At 39.5% G+C, this 22,648-nt stretch overlaps 1 protein-coding gene across 19 annotated transcripts in view; it reads right to left on the reverse strand.

Moving 5' to 3' along the window:
- Nucleotides 1-22,648, reverse strand: part of SVIL (supervillin) — a 134,494-nt gene that overhangs the window by 79,687 nt on the left and 32,159 nt on the right. For 16 of the 19 annotated variants that reach the window (XM_058830689.1, XM_058830685.1, XM_058830684.1 and 13 more), the window contains exon 1: nt 21,455-21,532. The exons of 2 other annotated variants lie outside the window; for them this stretch is intronic. In XM_058830689.1, the coding sequence (XP_058686672.1) occupies nt 21,455-21,518 (64 nt within the window). In that variant the 5' untranslated portion in view covers nt 21,519-21,532. Of the gene's footprint in view, nt 1-18,247; nt 18,808-21,454; nt 21,533-22,648 lie in introns of those variants that run through there. One more of the 19 variants, XM_058830678.1, reaches the window with a different exon arrangement.

The raw sequence follows: 22,648 nt of genomic DNA on the forward strand, positions 1-22,648 counted from the left end.
TTGTAGTAGTATTGTATGTATTAGGCATATTTACTATTGTATGTATTAGGCATATTTACTATTAAATTCTATATCTACATTTCACATAAAGGATGCTGAAGTGCACGCAAGATGCTTGTTTTCCTCACCGCCTTTCTATACTTGGCCTGACTTTTAAGTGCTAATGGAAAAACTGAATAAAATACAGCAGTAGAAGGGTTAAGTAAAATTCAGCAGCTTCTCTAAATGATTTAACAATTTGTAGTGCCATTGAGCACACACAGATTTCTCTGACTTAAAAAAATCAAGTTCATAAATAGTCAAGTAAACAAAAATAAAAGGCTCAGTGAGGGCTACATTTTAGGACTCCCAGACTATCTTGTAAATACACTGTTTGCCAGTGGCTGTAAGTTAAACTGCAGCAGTATTTCAGAGTGCCATGGAAAGTATGCCTGCATTAAAACCCAGCACAAGAAACTTTAAATTCCTGACAGCATGTGGCCATGCATGAGATCACTGTGAAAAGCTGCAACATTTTCTTGAGCTCTTTATTTTTGTTTCCTGAGAAGTTTGAAACCATAATCAGCAGCTTATATCCAAAGTCTAGATGTAAAGTCAGCACAGGCTGGACTAGGTCCAGGAGTTGCATTAGTTCACAATATGCAGAAAAAGAACAAAATTCTATCCGAGGAGATCCGGAACACTAGAATGCTATTTAATGAAGGCTGAAGAAAACTAGAGGACTGCTCCAGTGAGGACACTATATAGGGATTTCACTTGGATAGCATTTTTATAGTCAAATTCTCACTTTCTGCCCTCAAGGGAATGTGTGCATATGTGTGAAAGTATCCTATTAAACAATTTGGCATATGTAAGTTCTTAACTGGTTCTGGTTCCTTTTTTGAGAGCTTTTTTTGGCTAAGTATCATTGTGACTTCTTGCAAGTCATTATGAGGAACAGTGTGAGAGCATCCAGTTTGTAGTACTTTTGTGTCTGTGGGTGCATAAAACACACCTGGCAAAGAAAGTGGGTTTTACGGGAAGAAATGTTTCATTGGCTAGGATGGGTTTTTTTAAGATTTTTTTTTTCATCTATTGACTATTAGAAAATTTTATGTCAGAATAAACACACAACTCACCTATCCTGTCTTTTTTGTCTTGCAACCAGAATGCAAAGAACAGCAGAAGTCCGGCAACTTGATAAGTAATCTAAAAAATTACTTCCAAAAACAGAAAGGCAGGGAGGAGAAAAAGGAGTAAACTGAGGGATGCCAAGGTGAATCAGCTCTAGGAATGCTAGAAATCTACATCGAGTGTGGACTGCTCTAATGTTTTGTTTCCAAAGTTGTTTCTCTGTGCAAGTCATAGTTAGTTGTGTTTCTTATTCCAATCCTTGAAGCAAATCACTGGGGGTGTTCCACTATCACTACTTTGTGGAAATACCTTAATGGGAACATCCAATAGCAAACATAATTAAATATTGTAACGAATTTATCCCTCACTACACAAAAATAAAACTAACATTTAATTTCTCTTTTCTTATCTACAGGGCTTAACTGCTTCTGCTCATTGACTCTTTTTTCCACTTTAATATCCTTTCCTGTGAGAAAAATAAACAAGTGTGGATTCCATACAGAATTTTTAAGTTTTTTAATTTGGAGACTGCAGCAGACCTTTTGCTTCCTTTCAGTTATCCTAATCAAGAGATAGGGGTTAGAAAAGAAGATCTCAGAACAGATTTGGGGTCTAATTATGTTGGAAGAATATCCAGTTAACCCATTTCCATCTACAGGAATTTCTTCAATTAACTTTTTTCGTCTTCCCATTTTTAATCCCATCAAGAGTTATGCCAGCTAATTCTCTCTCTTTCCAAGCACAAGTATTATTAATTTATCAGGATAGAGTCCTATAAATGCTCATATTTCAACTTTATAAAGCATGCTGGCTACCTCTGCCATAAATAAAACTGCTTGCACAATGTGGAATCAATGTACAAAGCCCCTATCTGCTAGAACCGAGCCATCATACTCCACTAAGTTCCAGTTAGATTACAGCTTCTCTGTACCTTGTTCCACACCACATGTCAATCTAATACTGCTACTCCTTTTTGGTCAAATATTAATATATTAGTTTTAGCTTCTAATATTACCTTCCCTATGAACTTGCTACAGAGAGGCCACACTCAATACCGCCGATCCCTCGAGACCAGTCTGAGGGGGATCTGGTGTCCAGTGTAGCTGTTCAGCATATTTCCTGAGACTCATAAGACAGGTTACTAAAGCAGTGGTAAAACTGCTAAAGTGGTAGTGGTGGAGGGCATTCACAACTAATTACAGGTAAATTCTTGACAAATTTGAGAGCAAACCACAAAAATCTTAACTCCAATGCTAGCCATGTGACCAAAGAGCTCTGTGAGTCAAGTACGCCATGGAAGGGATATTCTAACATACTTTAATCTTCAGAAGTTTCCATAAAACTACCTTCCAGTCAGCCAAGGCACAGCTATGCCATATCCTGCAACATCAAGGATCATGAAGATGCTGCAGTCCCTCCGTCAATATATCCCACTTTCTGCGTAACTGCTCCCAATACCTGACAACATCTTTCCAATTGTTGGTTCAGCAGGTTAGAGGAAGCTGTCTTCTGGCAGAGAAAGACAAATGGTAATACAGCTATACCCTTTCCTGGCAAATAATTTATCTGAATTAGATTAAGCTTTTCTGACCTCCTCCACCTACCCAGGGCTTGGGTTAAATTCCAGGGTTACCTACCCAGCCCCTGCTGTACAAACGGGACACAGCTGAGTAAACAGCTCTGCCCTCCTAGCATACAGCTGTGGGACTCAGAAAAATGAACAGGCTGATTCCTGGGACTCCTGACACCACTACAACAGTGACCATCATAACTGATACTCAAAGTCAGTCTTGCATGAGAAAGGCAGATACTATAACTTTAAAATACATACAGAGGTTAATTTAGAGGGCATTTGTACAGACAGCTCATCAAACATAACTAGGAAGTCAGATGAGCAAGTGAGAAAATTGTGACTTCTGCTTCAACATACTTAATCTGACATTGCTTTAACTATAATATTTATCAATTTAGGATACAGCACTACAGAAAAATATTGAAAACTTTTTCTAAAGAGTGCCCAGAGTTCTCCTCTGCTCTCTGCTGTACAGTGTACAGTGCAATGCATATTGACACTGAGTGGATCATCAGATCTGTATTGAAACCACATTGATAACACAACTTAATTCAAATCTTAGAAATAGCACATTGCCAACCCTGATAGCAGCACAAGTAAAGCACTGTTATTCTACAAAGCCTTGAAACCTATTTTTTTAAAACATTTCAACTCTGAATTTGGCTTCTGCTTGAGTAGTAGATTTTTAAAAAGCCCACTAGTATTCAGGGCTTTTTGTTAGAATAGATTTGATCAGATTTTACAAGTAAATACCAATAAACAGTAGAGGTTTAGTTGTTTGGGTTTTTTTTCCTTTCAGCCATTATCTTTACAAATATGAACTCGGTGTTAAGCAACTTCTTAAGTCAGCACTGTAGGCTGAGGATGGCAACCAACTGCCAAAGAATGCCTGAAACTATATTTGTCTGATAAAGTTCCTTTAGATAAAACCAACTATTTATCTACAAATGACTGATGTGGCAATCACGATTCTCAAAAACCCTACAAAACTAAAACCTTACAAAGAGAGGACAAAGAACTAAAATTTCCTATCCTCAAGATACAAAGAACAGTCATGAGCTCATCAGGTACTGGTTTTATAGCCTCCCCCTGTTTAACAGGCAGTGAAGTCCTTATCTCTTTCTACAGGACAACAATCATCTTCTCACCCTCCCCCCTCCACTGAAGGAATATCATACCAGCAAGCTCCTCTTTGGCAGTTCTATGCATGTCTGATTAAACAGAGCAGTTTTTCATAACTTCTGTTTAACCTTGAAATCTGCTGCTTCTATTTCAGACCTGATGAAGTGCTGGTGTGCCTGCAAGCTTGGCTCATTTTTTCCCCCCATACCAGCTGGTCTAATAAATTACCTCTTCCTAACAACCTCATGGTATGTTCTTAGATCATACACAGTTAAACACTGTTATGTGACTTCAAACTTTTATTAAACCATGATAAAGAGTACTGCTGGCTTAAGAAATAATAAAAAAAAACAAAGTCACTCAAATACTACCTTGCATTACAGGTAGTCATTCACCTTCCCCATTCCTCACATAGATGAGGAAAGGATCGCTTTTAAATGGTTGCCAGGAACATGAGCATTTTCTGTTTAAGCTGCTCCTAATGTATAATAAAATATATAGACTGGACATTTTAATAAGACTTCAGGCCTGATGGTTAGGTTCCCTAACTGTCTGCCAGGGAGAATGAGCTTAAAGCATGCAGTTTGCGTGATTTAAATTTTAAAGCAACTTTTCTCATCTAATTTGAGAAAGGGAAGGGGGTGGGGAATTTTGTTGCAGAAAAATCACCTCTTTTCAATCTGTGGGTAAAAAGTCCTTTCTTTAAGGTCCAGCAGTTGAAGGCTTAACTCCCGTTTCAGACATGCCTTTATTTGGAAACAATGCTGGAGCAAGCAAGGCAGGGCTTTTTCAGAGATGCTGTCTGGCCACAGGCAAGCTAACAACAACTTGGCAAAATGAGCAGCAGCTCTGCACAGTCAATACAGCCATATGCTCCTTGAACAAAAAAACAAGCATGGGGTTTATGGTTTGAAAAAGCAAACAAACAAAAACCCCCTTTGTAATTGTTCATTAATCATTAAAGGAAGAAGGCGCAGACCAGAGCTCCGTACAAATCCCACAAAGCTTGCGGCTCACGCAGCTGCACTCCTTGGAACACGTATTGCCTGTAGCACAGTGCTACCTTCAGGAATGCAGTGTACCTGCTCTGGAGCACAAGCACCAGCTCCACATCAGAGGGCACAGTCGTGCAAGGCACAGGCAGCACTAACCATGGATGGGAGGGGGACAGGAGCTGGCTGAAGTGCTGACAAATGACTCCATGTCAAATTCTAACTGCATACCATCAGTGTACCAAAATGCAGGAATTCGGGGCAGCCCCCACATTGGTTGGCACTCTGCTGTTCCCAGCAGTACCTGGAGCAAGATGGCTCCTTAAGATCACATCCCTCTTCTTCCCACAGACAGGGAGAAGAGACTATTTTTACATAGACGCTGACCACTTTGACAAAAATAAATGGAAGTAAAACTTGAGGCCAGTCATTTTCCTGATACTCCTCTCTCCCAGGGACCTCGGGAACATTAGAGGCAGAGGAGGCCAAGTGAGAAGAGCAGACCCCAAGAATTTGAAGTTATAACCTGACCTCAAGATCAGAATCTGCTTGCATTTTCTTTCTCCAGCCCGTTTCTCTCACACCGAGAAAAACTCAGCTAGAAAAGCTGACATATCTTCAGAAATTTTTCTTTTTTGTTTTGGAAAAAGAGACTCCATTAAGTTCCATTCAGGTTTTCTTCCCTACCTTCTTCTTCTCTAGTATTGCCAAGGTCAGATGCAGGAACCATACAAAAAGGCATGAAAGCAAAACAGAAAGAGGAGGTACCTATTTAAAGGTACTTTCATCCTCTTCAGAAAAAAACCTTTTTGTTCCAGGAGTTAAAGTTCACACTGCACAATCTTTAGCTTGCAGTTTTCCCTATACTCCTGAAGCATTGGCTCAGTGTTGTTGAACTGAGGAAAAAATATCTACTTCACTGCTGACCCCAGCACTGGTGCTGGGTGGAACACCACCACCAAGCCAGTCTCTCACTTCCAACCTTTCTAGACCACAGTGTTCACAGAAACATCTGGCTTATATGATAGGAACCACTCATATCCATCCTCTGATGGATGGTCAATATGGAAAAGAAGAGGAAATACTTATTAAAATATTATTTTGCTAAGGAAAAGCCTAGCTTTCCAACTAACACAGTTTTTCTTTCCAGGGGACAGATTTGTGATGAAGGTTTGGCATCTGTTCAGTTCTTCCTCTGTGACAAGTAATTTTGTTTTCTCCTGCATGGGTGCAATCAGCACAGCTTTGGCTGCCAGCATGGGACATTCAAAAGCCTTTCATCCACAACAGTCTTGAACTTTGTTTTCCATCATGAAATACGTCTTGCAGATGTATATTTTTATTTTCCCACCTGATCTCATGTAGAGGCCACATTGTTAAAAGCATCTTTAGTAAACAGGAAGAAGGTAGGCAGGACAGTTTCTGTGGCAGAAGTCACTCTTGTAGGAAAAGGACTCAAGACTGAGCAGTGTGGAAGACCTCATGCTTCCTTAATCACGCAAACTGCAGGATTAGGCAAATAACAAATGTGCTTTCCTCTCGGAGCACTCTGAAGGCCTCTGTCAAAAAGGCAGCCTGTGTTTTACACCCAAAAGCAGACACTGCCTCTTTAGTCACCCTACAATAAGGGCGGCTGAAAGCTGAGGTTATTTTCCTTCTCTCAAAATTGCATCACATCTCACTAGACATTACCAATTTCCTGTTGCACTCCCAGAACTGATGAGAGGTCTTGGAAGTATTATTTCTGATAAAATGGGTTTCAAAATCTAAGACTTTTTGCATATTCACGGTCACAAAGCATCTCTATTAGACTTACTGACTGCTGAAGAGTTGCCTCTTAAGAAGAAAGATTTCAATTTCAAAGCAAGTTGGAATGATTTTCTAAATAATCCTAAACCTTCAGAATCTATTTAACCTGTCTCAAGAATCACAGTTGCTTTCATGCCTTTTGCTTGGATTTAAGAACTGCTTAATCTATGTTTACAGTGTTTTTTTCAGCTGTTTCTTGACCAAACCAAATTAATGGGTTTAGATTTTAATTTTATACAACATCTAAAAAAAAAATCTAGAAATTATTTTCTTCCTCTTCCTTCTATGAATTGTGCAATTAAAAAGGTTTTGTGGTACAAGTTTAGAGTTGAGAAACACAGTAACGTGTTCTTCCTTTTCACCCTTTCTATTTAAGAAAGGAAATTAACATTAATTTCAGTAAGATCCCACAATTTAGAACTTGATTTAGAACCTTGATTCCAGGGTTGCTACAATCATGGTCAGTAGTTTTGCCCATTGCACTATTACAACGCCATAGAAAGAATCACAGAATATTCTGAGTTGCAAAGGACACACAAGGATCATTGAGTCCAACTAAACTCTGAATGGCCCATACAGGCTGTGAACTCACAACCATGGTTATTAGCACCATGCTCTAGCCAAGAGAGCTAATAAATATGAGGGATTGGCATCTCTCCCACAGTTTTAATCAATGCTGTCGAAAAATGCAATAGCAACTGATTGCTGCCTTGAGTAAGTAAAGTTAGTGAAGTACTGGTATTCCCTGTAATAAGGCTCATGAACACTACAAATTGCACACAACAATTGGCTATTTTCAAGAGAGCCACCACAGCAGGGCAGTCCAGCCCTGCAGGGCAATTTATGACAAATGAATGAGCCAAAAACTGTAATCAATTCAGTGACAAAAATAAGCTCAAAAGACAAACAGCAACTCAACCTCCAGAAGCTGATTTATTTCCACAGTAGCTAAATGTAAATACTTCCTCTTCCCTGAATTGCTAGACTTTCAGTTCAAGGAATATATTAAGAGATTGAGAACCTACATCCAACACTGTGGCTCTCTCTGATTGTTGTGTTGTGTTAAAACTATTGTGAGAGTATGTTCAGCCTAGTTAGCCAAGAACTTTACCACCTCTATAATTAACTCTGGAATCTGACATCATCATCCCCTCAAGGTTCTCTTAAAATTTTAATAGCCTGGTTTATGAATATTAATTTGCCAGCATTACACTTCCAGGGATTTATGAAAACTCAATGGCATGTCAGTGCTCAAAGAGGTTCTATTACTTCTGCTTCTTCCTTAGCATATTTATTACAAGTCAGAAAGTGCATCAAGCCTGCAGTTGATCCAACCATCTGGGTCAATTCACAAAGATTAAGTGGCACAGCAGGCACCGAGTGCTGCTGCTCAGGGTGCCTATTTATCCCTCCAGTGGACATGATGCTTCTTCACAGGACTCATTGGTTCTAGGCTATAAAAGCTGTTTCTCCCTCATCTCCTCCTGTTTCTCTCCTCCTACATGCCACTGCAATTACAAGCCAAGCACACGACAGCCAGTCCTTCAAAAGCTGCTCCTATGTAGAAGAGTTTCCCAAACCACAGAGTTTATCAGATCTGTACAGGCAATTATTCTCTACAGTCAGCTTGTTTCAGCAAGTGCTACAAGGCAGATTGAAACTGGCACACTCCAACAGCTAAATAAAGTTTGTGACTCTTTGGTCTATTACCAAGAGGCATAAACATTTCTTTTATATCAAAAGGTATAATTTGTTTCACATTTTTTTGTGTTTTCCAAATTGTGACAGTGCTGAAGTTTTAGGCCACTGGCTTGGACATAACTGTATGCCACAGACATGTCATCCAACCATCCCCAGATGTGAAGCATCTCCAGTTTTAAAAGAAGAGCTCAATAAAACTTCATAGCGCAGGTAGATCAAAAGCTCCTATGAATCTGAATAGGGCAACAAATATTTAGAGCACAGTTTGTAAGGAATGTGAAATGCTACTGTATATTAAGCCAGAAGCTTCCTCCTAATAGTCATGCAAAACAAGAAAGCCAAATAGTGTCATTCCTCCTACATATTCCTTAGCTACATTTCTCCTTTGTCAGCAAGGAGGCAGCTCAGCAAAGCTCAGAACTACTTTTGTCACTTCCTGGCAAAACAAATTTAGTTAGAACTTTCTGAAGTTATTGTTAAGCCTTACCTTACAACAATTTATGCAATTATGTGATTTTCCCCTCAGCACCACTGGTTCAGAACAAAGAAGGTAAGAGGTTTGATCTGTCATAAATGAGCATTCCAAGCTTCTGGTTTCTGTTTCTGCTCCAAATATTTACAGAACAATGAAAAGCTCTCAATTTGGAAGAGTAACTTCCAACAGCACAATTTGGCAAATGTAGTATTTGAAGACAACACCAAAGAGAACCTGTGGATTACTCAGCAGGAAAAAAAAGAGAAATGCAAATAAAAAATAACAAGTAATAAAAAGGATATAATCCCTGAAGGGAAAGGGAGGAGAAATTAGAGATCGGCAACTGAAACAGTGAAGAAAAAAGGTCAGAAGTCCTGAAGGATGTAATCATGATTCTATTTTAAAAAGGGAAAGGCTAAAATTGTGACTGATACAATGGCCTATGGGCCAATCCAGAAAGTCTGAAGTACCATAAATAAAATGGCTTTGTAGAACATCACCACTTGTTGCTTCCTTTAGCTCCCAGGTCACAGTTTTGGCCAGAGACTGGTGTTTGGGAAGACTGTTGTGAATTCTTACCAGAGCCTGGGGGAAAGCTCTGCACTACAGGCAGTCCTGGACACTGGTCAGGGTACAGCAAGCACACTTCATTGTGGTTTAATTACACTATTTCTGCTTGGCTTCTGTAGAGAAAACAGCTTATTTGGACTTGTTTTTTAGCTACCTAGCCTTCCTTGGGGAGAGAATAATTTATGCTATGTCTTCAGAACACAAAGACCTATTGTCAAAGTCACAAGCTGCCTGTTTGCCCTAACCAGGAGAGACCCTTTGTGGTACAGGGGGCAGGGGAACCTTTCACTTGTATGGAATCTCCCTTAGAAGCAGAATGGGTTTTTTTTTATCTAATATGATTATTTTAGAAGGCAACAGAAGTTAAAATAATGTACTTCAAGAATCTGACCAAAAAGCTTAATTGTTGCTTTGCTAAGAGCTCCAAAAGTAGGTGAAAAAAATCCAAATTGAGTCTGGCCTGCAAAACTCTTCCAGCACCATCAATCCCCTTTATTTATTTATTTTTAGTGGCTTGCCAGTTAAATCTCTAGCCTGCAACAAAATCAGGTTTGGGTAGCTGTCAGCCCTTAAAGCTAAACAGCTACAACACTTGGCAGGTAGTTTTAAGAAAGACTTTTAGCTACAAAGGAAAACATGATGGGCTGGATAAAGCTGAATGCCCAATTTATTTTGGCACTCTTGTAGGATAGACAGCCATGTTGGCCAGCTTTGAGATCCTGAATTGTGTAAGTATTTCCAAACACTTTGAGCCTGTCTGCCTTGCTGGACCACCCACAGGGAGTACAGCTTGAGGGCCATGGGAACAGTACCACCAACTGCATTGTTTTTTACTGAACCCTACTGAATACACTTAATCTCCAGAAAACTGACAAAATTACTCCTCTGTGGAGGAAGATCCACACGTCTGCCCAGCAGGAGATGCAGAAAGGCAGTCTTTTGCAGGCAGAAGGGCACAACTCCGCTCCATCGGCTTTCATTGGTCAGGTTTTGCCCACCAGTTTAGCAACATGCAAGGGACACAGTTGTGCTTTTCTTCCCAGGTAACAGTGGAAGTGATTAGCACAAAAATGTGTTCCTGGAAGCAACACAGACACCAGAAAACTTCATGATAATTCAACTAATTGGTACATGTCACAAGAGAGAAGCAATTCAGAAGAGTTAATCAACCTGAAGCTCATTTCAACTTCAACCATTCATGAGACTCTGAAGCTGAGCAGCAGGTTGTGTTTCACAGACTGAGTCAAAGATACGAATAAAGTAAAACACCCCCAGGTACTGGACAAGGCATTGTCAGTGTACAGGTCATGTAAGTGAAGTCATGTTGAGAATGAGTCATTTATGCCTCCTAGGGTGTAATCCCATGAAGAAATACTTAGATTAAATCTTAGACCATTATCCTAGCATATCAACCCTGTCTGCTCCCAGCAGAGGTGTCTGAAGATCCTGTTTAAACTAGCTCATTTATCCAATCAAGTCAGGAGAAACAAAAACATGAGAGACCTACTCTGTGACTCTTGGGGATGGTGCACAGCCAGGACTTGGACTCAATGATTCCTGTAGATCCCTTCCAACTCAGCACATTCTATGATTCTTTAAGTGCTTCTCTTGAAGATACCTCTACCTTTCCACCTCAATGCCCAGTCCCTAATCCTCAATCTCTCTGCTTCTCTCCTCTCTGTCTCTCCTAAGTCTTGCACAGGGAGCAAATGGCCTGCTGTGGAAGGCCACTCATGACATCAGGAAGTAAAAGAAAGTGAGCCAAACAGTTCTTGATTTATCTGAAGCATTTACTAAGAGGATTTTGCATGGAGCCACTTCTTTCCTGACAATTAACTTCCATGGAGTTGTGCTGTCGTGACATTTCACTGTCTGCATTCAATCTCTCACAGGCACTGGAAGTCACTCATAAAATTCTACTCAATTACTCAGCCCTAGGTTTCAATCAAAAATATTTGTCTGCCAATGTGCAACTTCTGTGCTGGCTTCAACCAAGGTGTAATAGTGATAGCTATAACCAAGCTGTATTTGTGATATCAAATATAATTATTTCGTAGCTGCATTTTCAAATATAATTACTTTCATAGCTGCAATTCAAAATTATGTCTCAATTTTACTTACACCTATTTTTACCTAAGTCCAAACAAGCCAGCACAGGCAGTATATGAGCTTTGGTCATTCAAGAGAAGAGCTTATATATATCTCAAATCAAAAGTGCAGAACTAAATAATTACAAGTAGAATACTGTTCAAACTTAAGTCCTCATGACACTCTTTCAGAAGCATACATAGAGGCAAGTAGATCGTGGGCAGTTTTAATACTGGGCTAGAAGACACAGCAGTAGACTTGGTCCAAGAATCAACACAGTATCTTAAAATAAAAGAGAAATTCCCTTTTGCATAAGTATATCAGCCCAACACTTGCACAACACATTTTCCTACATGTCTTACCATCATTTGCTTAAGTCTGTAAATCAAGCAAACGGAGCCTGTCACGAGCATGGTACGATAGACCTTGCATCAGTTTAAATGTCGACATCCCACCCGATGAGGTGAAACAAAGCAGTGAGGAGCCTCACAGAGCTCATAGGCCCTCCAGTTTGTAGCTCTTCTCTTGCCATCTAACCCAAGACACCAGTGTTCCATACTCACCTGTGCTACACACTCACTCCCACACTGAGCAACTCTTTTCAATCCCTGACTCTTCCTCTGCTGTTAATTCAGCACCCACGCTGACACAGCCATGGTGAGCAGGTCTGAGCAAACCACTGCACTTGAGAGGAAATGGAAAGAATTCCTGACAGAACAGTTCCCTGATCTCTGTGGCCATGTATCCAACTGATACTATTGGAGAGAGTGGTTCTGGAGCAAACTGGGAATGGAAATGCAATTGGGAAGGATTCCTAAATAGGTATTTTAAAGCAAGATTGCCACTTCCACTATTTCTATCTGCCAATCCAAAGCATCAGCTGCCTAAAGTTCTTCAGAACAAAAAAATTGGTAACCCTGGCCTTAAACCAAAAAATGAGGAGATCTCATTTTGAAACTTACCCACCAGAAGCCTGAATCCACTTCAAGACAGCCCTAAGCACCAGTCTACAAACAGATTAATAGCAAGGCCACTCTTGGCCTCTCTTGTTTAAAGCAGGACAGCTATGAAGAACACAAAGTCTCATGTTTTATTTTATCCTTTTTTTCTGCAATTAATTGTTATGAATCCCAGCTAATATGTCTGGAACACATTAGTTACTCAGAGAACAAGATGTGTTGATACTATGTTTTCTCCTTTGACTTAACACTTACAAATCCTTATAGCCAGCAAATATACCAAGTCCAAATAGCCAAGAAACACAATTAACACCAGAAAATCTAAGCCTCTATGATTCACTCTGAGTAACTGCCAGGATAGATCATTTTTCTTTGTCCACCTAAACATAGCTCTTACATATAAAGGGTTGTGACTTCATCTAATGATGGAACAGCAAAGGGTTCCAGCCTCTGATCAGAAGACAAATGCCAAACATTTGCATATATAGGAGATTTTTTTTAACTTCACAGGTCTTTCAGTTCCTTTCAGAGTTCCTCTGATCTGAACACATCTCTTATCTGGCACACTATGCTGTAAATGAGCATGCAATCATCAAATCTGTCCTTTTGAGCTCTGACATACTTCAAGACAACCATTTCTTGGCTACTTTTTAAAAGAACTTAACCCAGTCAGGTTTCCTACAGCTTAAACACGCCAGTCCCACCTCTGCAAGATCTCCATTTGGACAGGTCACTCTTCAGATGCACAGAGCAATCAGGAGCCCTGATGAAGGCTTGGTATGGATTCCTACACTCCAACCCTGCTGGCGCCAGCACTGAACCTGCCTGGCTCTTCACCGCACGACTTGCAGCTGCTCAAGGCAGCAACACATTTGTGTCTGTTTGCCCTTTACAAACATGTGTACTCACACATATCTACCTGCCTGATCCCTACTCCTGAAAATCCTTGGCAGATGTCAAGGGTAGATTTACATGTTACTCCATAAAATATACCTCTGTCTGCAGATGTGGTCCGTTCAGTTCGTCCTTATTGCTCCGAATAAGCCGGAAGACCTTAATCCTTTCTAGAAATGCCAACAAGAGGGGAAAAAAACCAAAAAACAAAGTTGTCCACACATGAAATACAAACAATTTTTGAAAACAGATGTTTTTTCTGTGTATTGACTGACTAATGGTTTGGGTACAAAACCACTCTAGTCAGTTGAAACACAATTCTAGATGATTCCTATGTAAGCAGAACTGACCACAAGAAAACTTCTAATGGTTTTGTTCATTTTTAGTACAGTTGGTTGAAAATGCAATGTTGATTTTTTGCAGAGCTGGTTTCCAATAATTCCACATATAAACTGACAATGCATTTGACAATGCTGAAACTGCGTCTGTCACAATTACATTTGCAGCATACTTTTATGTGTCTGGGTACTGATAAACAGAGTATTTTAATATGTAGAGCTCTATAACCAAAACATGTGCTATTTTTTAAAGCTTAGTTTAAGGAATGGAAGTTAAAAAAAAGATGGGAAACTTCAACTTGAGAATTTGGTATTTAAATCTGTAACGCAGCCTTTAAAGACCCGAGTTCATTTTACAGGTATGAAATTAAGTTACCCATTCTAAAACTCAACCTTCATCTAAAACTACGAGGTTTCCTTACTTGCCAAGCCAGCCCTTCCTATGTAATCAGAATGAAAGGGTGGGAGCTGAGTTGTGTTTTCAAAGTGTACAACTGTGTACAATTCACACAGCTTTTGCTGAGCACAGCTCAGAGAGTTAGCATATAGTTTTTGTTTGAAACAGGTTAGCAAAAACTAACTCTAGGGCATGAAGTAAGCTTTATTTACCTCAGCTTCAAGATGCTTAGAATTACCATTACTAAAGCCTTGAGTCAGCTTTTCGAATTAATTATATGCTCTGAATGTTTGACTACAATAAGAAATATATCATTCAAGGTTAGCTTCACTCACTGCAAAAAATAGCTACTTCTCTTCACAAAGAAGAGGTAAAAAAGTGAAATCCAGTGCTGCTGGAGCAATAACTGTGTTGGTTGTTCAGCTCCAGTTGTCGGTGTTAAAACATTTGGCAGTTTTAGTTTTTTGATTGGAACTGAACGCAGATAGGTGTTAAAATGACTGACACCAAAGCCAAGTTAAAACAGGACTCAACTCACAGGCCTAACTTGTGTCTACAGGGTTACCCAACCCTAAGCACCACTGGAATGCCAACAGCTGCCTGAAATGCTGCTTTCAGTAGGATGTCACCTTGCTTTCAGGGCCAGTTGCCACTTAATGGAAAATGACATTGAAATACTGTCCATTTTTCACTCTAATAGAAACAGTTGGGGCAATTATTTTCTAAGAGTTAAAGAGTTACTCTAGCTGTCTGTGAGGCTTAACTGGGCTTCTTGTGAGAAAGGGCAAGATTGAAAGTCACATGTGAAGCACATATGACTTGCATATTCTCTAGATCATTTGGTACAACTGTTTTGAAAGAGTAATCCTTCATCCTTCCAGGGAGAGCTGATGGGAGACAGTGCTACCTTTGTTTTATTTTCGGGAACAGACAGTAATTTTGTCTAAATCTAAGGCTAATATAGTAGAGCAAGAATGAAATCCTGCACATCTTTGCTGACTGCCAAGAGTTTTACAGGTATAAGCCACAAGGAGCACATTTGGCAGCCATTAACTCCACAGAAATACTATTTACTTCTCACAGTACTTTGGCACACAATCTCTGGACTAACACCTGAATGCAGTCCCCTTGTAACAGACACTGGTAACAGCATGGCATTTTTTGGTGTCAAACGGCTCAGTTCTCTCAGGAAATTGCACGCTTCCTTCACAATGGTCTGACAGAGGCTCAAGTTGCTTTAGAAATGTATCTGGCCTTAAATGTTAAGACACATGATGCTTGATGTCCAAGTGCCTTGTGACGATTTTTTTGTGTACATGAAGAGAGACATGCCTGGAAAGCCAAATAATTTTGATCTAGGTCTCTGAAAACTGACTTTACAGATTTTTTTTTTAAACTATGAAAACTGGCATCATTAGAGCAAAGAGAGACCACTTTGTCAACTAAATCCAAATGAATCATCAAAGAGTTAATGCATAATTGCTGTACCCTCTCTACTGAAAGACTCCCTTCAACATACCACCACGTGAATCAGTGACATCAGAAGCATTTTTATCACCAGTTACCCAATGCATTCTTATCTGCTTAAGGCAGACTCCAAGTAGGACATGTTTTGCCCATTAAAAATCACGACCTTCCAATGTGTCTATTAACTCTGAAGTGTCTAGTTGGGAATATAGCAAAGGTAGGGAATTAATAAGGTGAGACCACTGTGCACACTAATTCCTTTCCAAGCTCACCACAACCAAATGGAGGCTTCTCCATGCACAAAGAGAAGACTTTTGCACTCAGCAAGAAAAACACACTGCAGACCCCAAGGCCTATGCAAAGTGGATAATCTCAGCCACCCTGTTACTGCACACTATTCCACAGCTTTTGCCTCCTGAAAATTACAGTGAAATTTCCATCCACAACAGCCAGCACATTGGGGAGCAAACATGAACTCAAACAATGGCAGTTTAAATAAGCTTGTGCAATTTTCTCCTCTGTTCATGATATTATAGGTTTCACAGACACTTGATCTTGTGTTCTTCTTATGTTCTAAGAAAGTAAAATGACAATATCGCATTTAAAATCCCTGAAAAACCACAAACCACAAATTCCACACATTCTTAATCACCTTTTGCATAAACAAATGTACTAAACTATATACATCTTTCAAACCACTTCATCAACATAGAGACAAGAGAAACTTTGGCTCATACTGTGTTACGATGTGTAAGACAGACACTTTCCAAACAGAAAACTGGCAAGAGATTCCAATGCCCTGTCTAAATGTCTTGGTCACAAATAGCTCACCTCCACCATCTCTGGGTCTACCTGGACTCACTGTGAAGGAGCAATGTGCACTACCATTTTCATTTTCCTCTACTAGATAGTTCTGGGGAGTTCCATGTACAGTTATAGTGTAATCTTTCTTCTCTGCATAAAAAGTAAACATGGCATAGTTAAAGACAGATTAGAACTTCTTTATGTCCCCCCCTACCTTTATTCCATATAAAGTATAAAATACAAAGAATTTAGCAAAGAAATGTCAAGTGCACAGCTATAGTCCTGCTGAATAAAGCTCAGAGAAATCTGAAATCCTCCTTCCTACTGGAAATTTTTGCCAAAAATGTCATTTAGCAATGCAAGAAAGAACAACATGGGAGAGGCAGAATTAACTTTTAAATTAAGATAGGGAAGAAAATTTACCTGTTCTAACAAGTTGAAACCTCTGCTGCACAAAGATAAGCTGATATTGCTGCTTTTCATCAACCAAAATGTTTCCTGCATTCCACCCTTAGTACACTTAAGTCTGAAATTCAAGTTAAGAGCTTCTGCACACTCTGTGGTATCTAACTTCCATATCTGACAACTCTGTGGTCTGTTTTAAGACTTCAAGGCATTGACACCTTCTAGCAGGTTTACAGGAACACTCCAGGCATATTAAAATGGAGGAGCAATTTATAGCAACTTGCTTTTTAAAATACAATTAGCAAAGGAAAAGAAAATCAGATCATGTAAAAAAGGACTCATTTTATTGGAAGCAATGTAAAAACATTTAAAAGTCAGTATCAGACTGAAGCACACATCTGTTATACAATACAAAAATTAAGAAGATGTCTGAAGGAGTATATTTATCCGGTAGTTTCTTCCTAACCCTCACTACTTCTGCAGGTAGAAGAATTCAATCTCCTATAAACTATGCAGATACAGTTGATTATTTAAATATATATCTAACAAAGTCGGTGGGAGAAAGATTCACTATATGGGGGAGTTTATTCCAACACAACATTCCTATCACTAAATTCAAAAAGTGGTCTTAAAATAGTAAGGTTCCAGACATGTTCTATCTGGAGGCTAAAATAAAGGTTTATGTAATGCAGAATAAAAATTCTAGATCCATTTGACAGAGAAATACAGATTTATAATCCAAATAAAATGGAAAGTGGCCTTAAATTGCTGGTTCCTGAAAGGGAAATTGAGAAGCAGAATTTTTTTTTTGGCAAGGACACTATTCTTGTGCTTCTGGTGATTAAAATACAGCACCTGGAATATCCTTGAAACAAGGAAACTCGCCTTCCAATCTCCCTGTCCCTTATGCTCCCCCCTTTAAGCAGGCTGAAATAAACCCACTCGCATTTCAACCTGACAATGCTGCAAGATTTCTCAAACAAATGGCTGAAGGAACTGCAAGCAAAGATATTGCTGCAGGAGAAGAAGGTAAAACAATGCCAGTAACTTCTACCTCTTCTACCTGCAGTGTCTTAGTGTTTAAAACTAAGAGAATGGAAAGTTGGAAGAAGTTTTCCTCAGAATGCTCCAAGTCTCAAAATAGAGCACAGTTATCTAGTGCAACAGTACTCACATGTATTTATAGAACTTTTTAAATACAAGAGAAAATTACTGCTGAAAAGTTTTGTTATTATAGAAGTGTTCTTATAGCAGTCTGTAGTACTGTGACTAAGGTTAACATAATAAAACTGAAAAAGGAAAGAGAAACACATCACACAAATCAACCAGCAACAGGACTTTCCATTCATAGCAGAATGAACTCTTCTTCTAAGCAAAACCACGAGAATAAAAACACAAAATGCCTTAAGGAAAGCTGAAGGACTGGCATGCACAGGCTGGAATAAACCCACTTGCATTTCAACCTGACAATGCTGCGAATATTCCTAAACAACTGGCTCGAGCAACTGCGTGCAAGCTCCCCGAGTGAGGTGCTACTTACTTCAGAATCCTGTAAAAAATCCACTTGTCTGCCTTTACACAAAGAGGACAGAAAGAAGGTACAGATGCAGCAAAAGGGGTCAAAGTCTTCTCAAAATAGTTACTGATAACGCCTGTAGCTCTCTTTGGCCAAGTACTTCATAATTCTTGTTTGAAAGAAGTTGCTCACATCAGCTAAGATTCTTTTCCCTAGGACCTAACACTCACCCACTTAGAAAACAGAAAAGTGACTTCACAAAAGTTACCAAATATCAACATGCATGGCTGGCAAGTACATGTGCAGTCAAGATGATTCAGATAAGTCAGATAAATTTAGAACAGCGCTTTCCTAAAAGCATGCGTTCACCAAATGCAGTAAATATGCAGGAGCTATATCCAAGTGCTGATTCCAAACATCAGAGCAAAAAATTTATTAGTGAAAATCTCCTTTTAAGAGTTCGCTGCCATCTGAAGTCCTCAACAGTGTTATTCCTTGATCTGCCTTTAGTATTTCCATCCATCACTGGATTTATCCACATAAAAAGCTATAGGCTCTCCAACCTCTGAGGACTAAGCCAAATGCAGTGTGGCAACTTCACATAGGACCAGCCTTTTATGGTTGGAACAGTAGAGCTTTGATACAGCTAATCTACCATAAATAGCTCTTGAAACTCAGAAGGATCAAATCAGCTGTTGCAACAGTCCCAGCCTGTAGCTGCTTCAAATCCAATTATACTGTCAACTCTGTCTTGCAGCTCTCCCTTTTATTCCCCCCTGTCCAAAACACTTTCAGTCCTCCTCCTGGCAGAAATTAGAAGCTGCTAAGGCAAACAGAAGAATCAAACCCATTAAATAAATTTTGAAAAAGATGCACAAGTATTCTTAAATTATCTTAAGGAAGAAAGTTTTATTCTCTTAAAAAACAGTTTAAGTGTTTGATGCCCATAAAAAATAAGTTATCAGCCCTGACTTATAAAGCAAACACATAATTTGAAATAAGCAAACAGTTCCAAGAGCAGCAAGTGCAGCTTTAAAAGGTGGGCAAAACCAAGCAGATAAACTTAATGGAACACTATCCATGTCCCATGTTCCAGATTAAGGCACAAGGCACTGAATTGTTTGCATATTTTTTCTATAACCTAAATAATAACCTGAGAAGTACTAGAATACCCTGTTATAAATCCTTGAATTACAATGTTTCCTTTCAGGTAGTTAGAACCATTTTCCCACAAAGAAGTTGACAACTGTAATTTAAGAATACTCACAGAATTAATAGCTTCCAAAATATATGTTTACTAACTGTAGAAGTTGATATAACTGAAAATTATCACTAGGACTACAAGAGCATAGTAATTACTGACAAACCAGTGCAGTGACACTGTTCTGAGAAAAAAAGCAGGTTTGGATCCAACAAAGCACAGGCTAGAAGTATTATCTTCATGGGTCACCTCATAGTGCAAAGAAACAGTGCACAATCCAAGCAGGTAAGTATATGCAAATAAAAGGCATTTTTTTTCAAACATATATTATTAACATCCCATCAGTCTTTCCAAAACATCCCATCAATTACTCCAGTGCAGTACATGAACTCTGTTACTTCAAAGGGGAAGAAGTGTCTTGTGGGCAAAGTCTGTATCTCTATCTCCCACAAGCACGTAAATTCTGAACATTGCCAGGGCATCCTCCTAAAATACTGGGCAGAACATCTACATCTAGGCATCCACCCTTCTTATTCAAGCAAGGGTAGAAAAGGATTGCCAATTCCTGGTATGCAAATTGTTTTAAGGGCCTCTAGAAGCTATTCTAAAGGAAGGGCCAAAATATAAAAATCATCAGCTTCCACTTAATGGAAAATTGTCAGCCATACACCATCTTATTCGTCTTCGTGCTTGTGTTAAATTTTATTGTCTCAGTTAAAGAGCCTGGGTTTTAAATGATTTGCAAAGCATGTAACATACCTGGAACACAGAAAAAGTCACTAGTTGCCTACAAAGACAGTAACAAAACAACTTCAATTAAGTGTGGGTGGGTGAAATCCACTGGTTTGCTATCTAAATTGTGCACAAAGAACCCAGCTGGATCACCTTCTAGGAGTCTCAGTAAAGTCACAGAGCTGTACAAAGGCACAAACAGCTTTCTCTTTAGGACCTAGCAAATGCCCAACTGAATGAATTCAGATACATGAGGGACAGTGAGCTTTTCATTAGCATGGAGTAAACTCAGCATGTGACAAGCAGATAAAACAGACCATCAAGATCTGCCTGAGTAGAGTTTATCACTTTGAATAGAGCTTGTAGAACATGTCACATTATGCTTCTGCATTGTGGTGAAAAAAAAGTAGCTGAACCAACTGCTCTGACAAAAGTTCAACAGAGCTCTTAAAAATGCAGAAGGCATGCTTGCAGCTGGTATAGTGAAAGAGCAGCCGAGAGCATTCTGCCACAGAACAACCACTGGTGCTTTATGCCCTATCCATAACCATTAAAATCCAAGGTCTTTTATTACTGTGGAATTTGAAAGATGCAAGTTATGACATGGAAACACACCCCCTCTCTAGAAGCAAGACAGGGATTGCTTGTTTCTTTAATAGAAACCACTCTACATTCATTCTCCATATCACACAAGAAACTATGTTGAAGATTTCATGTTTTACTTAATTAAAAAAAAAAAAAATTAAAATGCTGCATGTGCTTTTTCATAGAACATAAGCTTCCTTGACTACAAGCACATAAAACAGAGCTGACTACCACAGAAATACAGCAGTTTCTTCCTCTTCCTCCCCAGTACAAAATTTCTGAAAACATAGAGTGGAGGAAGCCACTGACAATACACTAGTTAACCACTATCCCTTTATAACAAGTCTAACATCTAGAATGTATCTTCCAGACACTATCAGCTCTACCATCAAAGAGAATGAGACATCATGCACTTCTCAGGCCACAGGTTCTGTCCCAATGAAGACAGAAATACAAATTAACAGACCTGCTTTTGATTCTGAGGTCTTGCTTTGCAGGACAGTATATGTGCTTCAATGAGTAACAGTGAAAGAATAACACCAGGGTAACACACAGTGAAGTGTGCAAAGCATGCAAAGTCTGGATTAACCATACTCTTATTTAACAATTCAGCTTCCCAGTTTACAGATAGCTTCTTTTCAGCTGGGGGGTGGGAGGGGGGAGAGACTTCCCAGAAAAAAAAACCCAGACAAATTTAATAAAAAGCGACTTACCAGCATCCATTGTTAGAATCATGACCCCACTTCTGTGTCCCAGGAAGCAGGAAGCCTTACCCATCCAGTGTATGCGAATGACTCAGAAGGACAGCATGGCTTTGTTTCAGCTTATATCTTCTGGCTCATTCACCCCTCCTCCCTTTCGTGGGATAAAAGTGTTGCCTGTGCCTGGCCATCCCCATTGGCTCAGCTAGGGGAACCTACTCATTTAGCACATTCATGTTTCTGTGAGAGCCTAAAATGACTCACAGAGGATTTTTTATTTATCTTAAAAAAACTGCCAAACACCAACAGTTAAAAAAAAGCCCAAACCCAACACAAACACTTTCTGCCTTTCTGGGAGAAGAAATCATTCATTCTTTCACTATCAGACACAAACTACAGTGATGTTATTGCCACGGGGTTGAACAATTCCCTGCGCTCTGAATCAGGGAGAAGGTTGCAAGTCAGGGAGGACAGTCCCAGTCTTCAGCAATCCCCGGTTCAGCTGCATTGTCTGTCCATGGGAATAAAGCCACATGTTTTGTGTCAAAGCCTACCCCCCAACCCATCTTATCTTCAATGCAAACTGTATATAATCCCAAAATTAAGCATCTCCTGGTTTGCCAGGGAGGATTTGCTCTTCCATTTTATTTTTAAGTAGGCAGAGCAGTAAAAGATTATTGTCTTACTGGAAACACACACCCAGACTCTACAGATTTAACTCTGCAGTGAGGAAAATTAAGTAGTATTTTCTTAATCTCCAGGATTCTCTAGGTGTAATAATGGTACAATCCAGCCTCTGCCTGAAGAAAGCTGAAGAAAAGCTGTTACAAGATATTTGTGAGCCTCCTCTCTAGTGAGATAATAGTGTTAAAAAAAATAAAAATCTATCTGGTCAAGAGATACCACAACCCATTGTTAACTTTGATCAAACCACAGGACAGCCTAAAAAGCGCATTGGGGTGAGCAGCTGGAGGGGGAAGGGAATTTGTTTCTTTCTATTTTGCAAAATCCTTAAGAACTTGCAGTCAGACCCTGAGAAGGAGGTGCTGTGTGTTGGCACCATGAGCTGTCAGCAGACTTGGTATCTGTCCTTAGGGATTCAGAGAGCACAGAGAATGAAACACCGGTGTTCCTTGCCTCTGATAAGAACTACCTTTTCTAAATAAAGCGTGGACATATTAGGCTACTGTCTCACCACATTACTCA

The sequence above is a fragment of the Poecile atricapillus genome, chromosome 2 (assembly GCF_030490865.1).
Source record: "Poecile atricapillus isolate bPoeAtr1 chromosome 2, bPoeAtr1.hap1, whole genome shotgun sequence".
NCBI lineage: Eukaryota > Metazoa > Chordata > Aves > Passeriformes > Paridae > Poecile > Poecile atricapillus.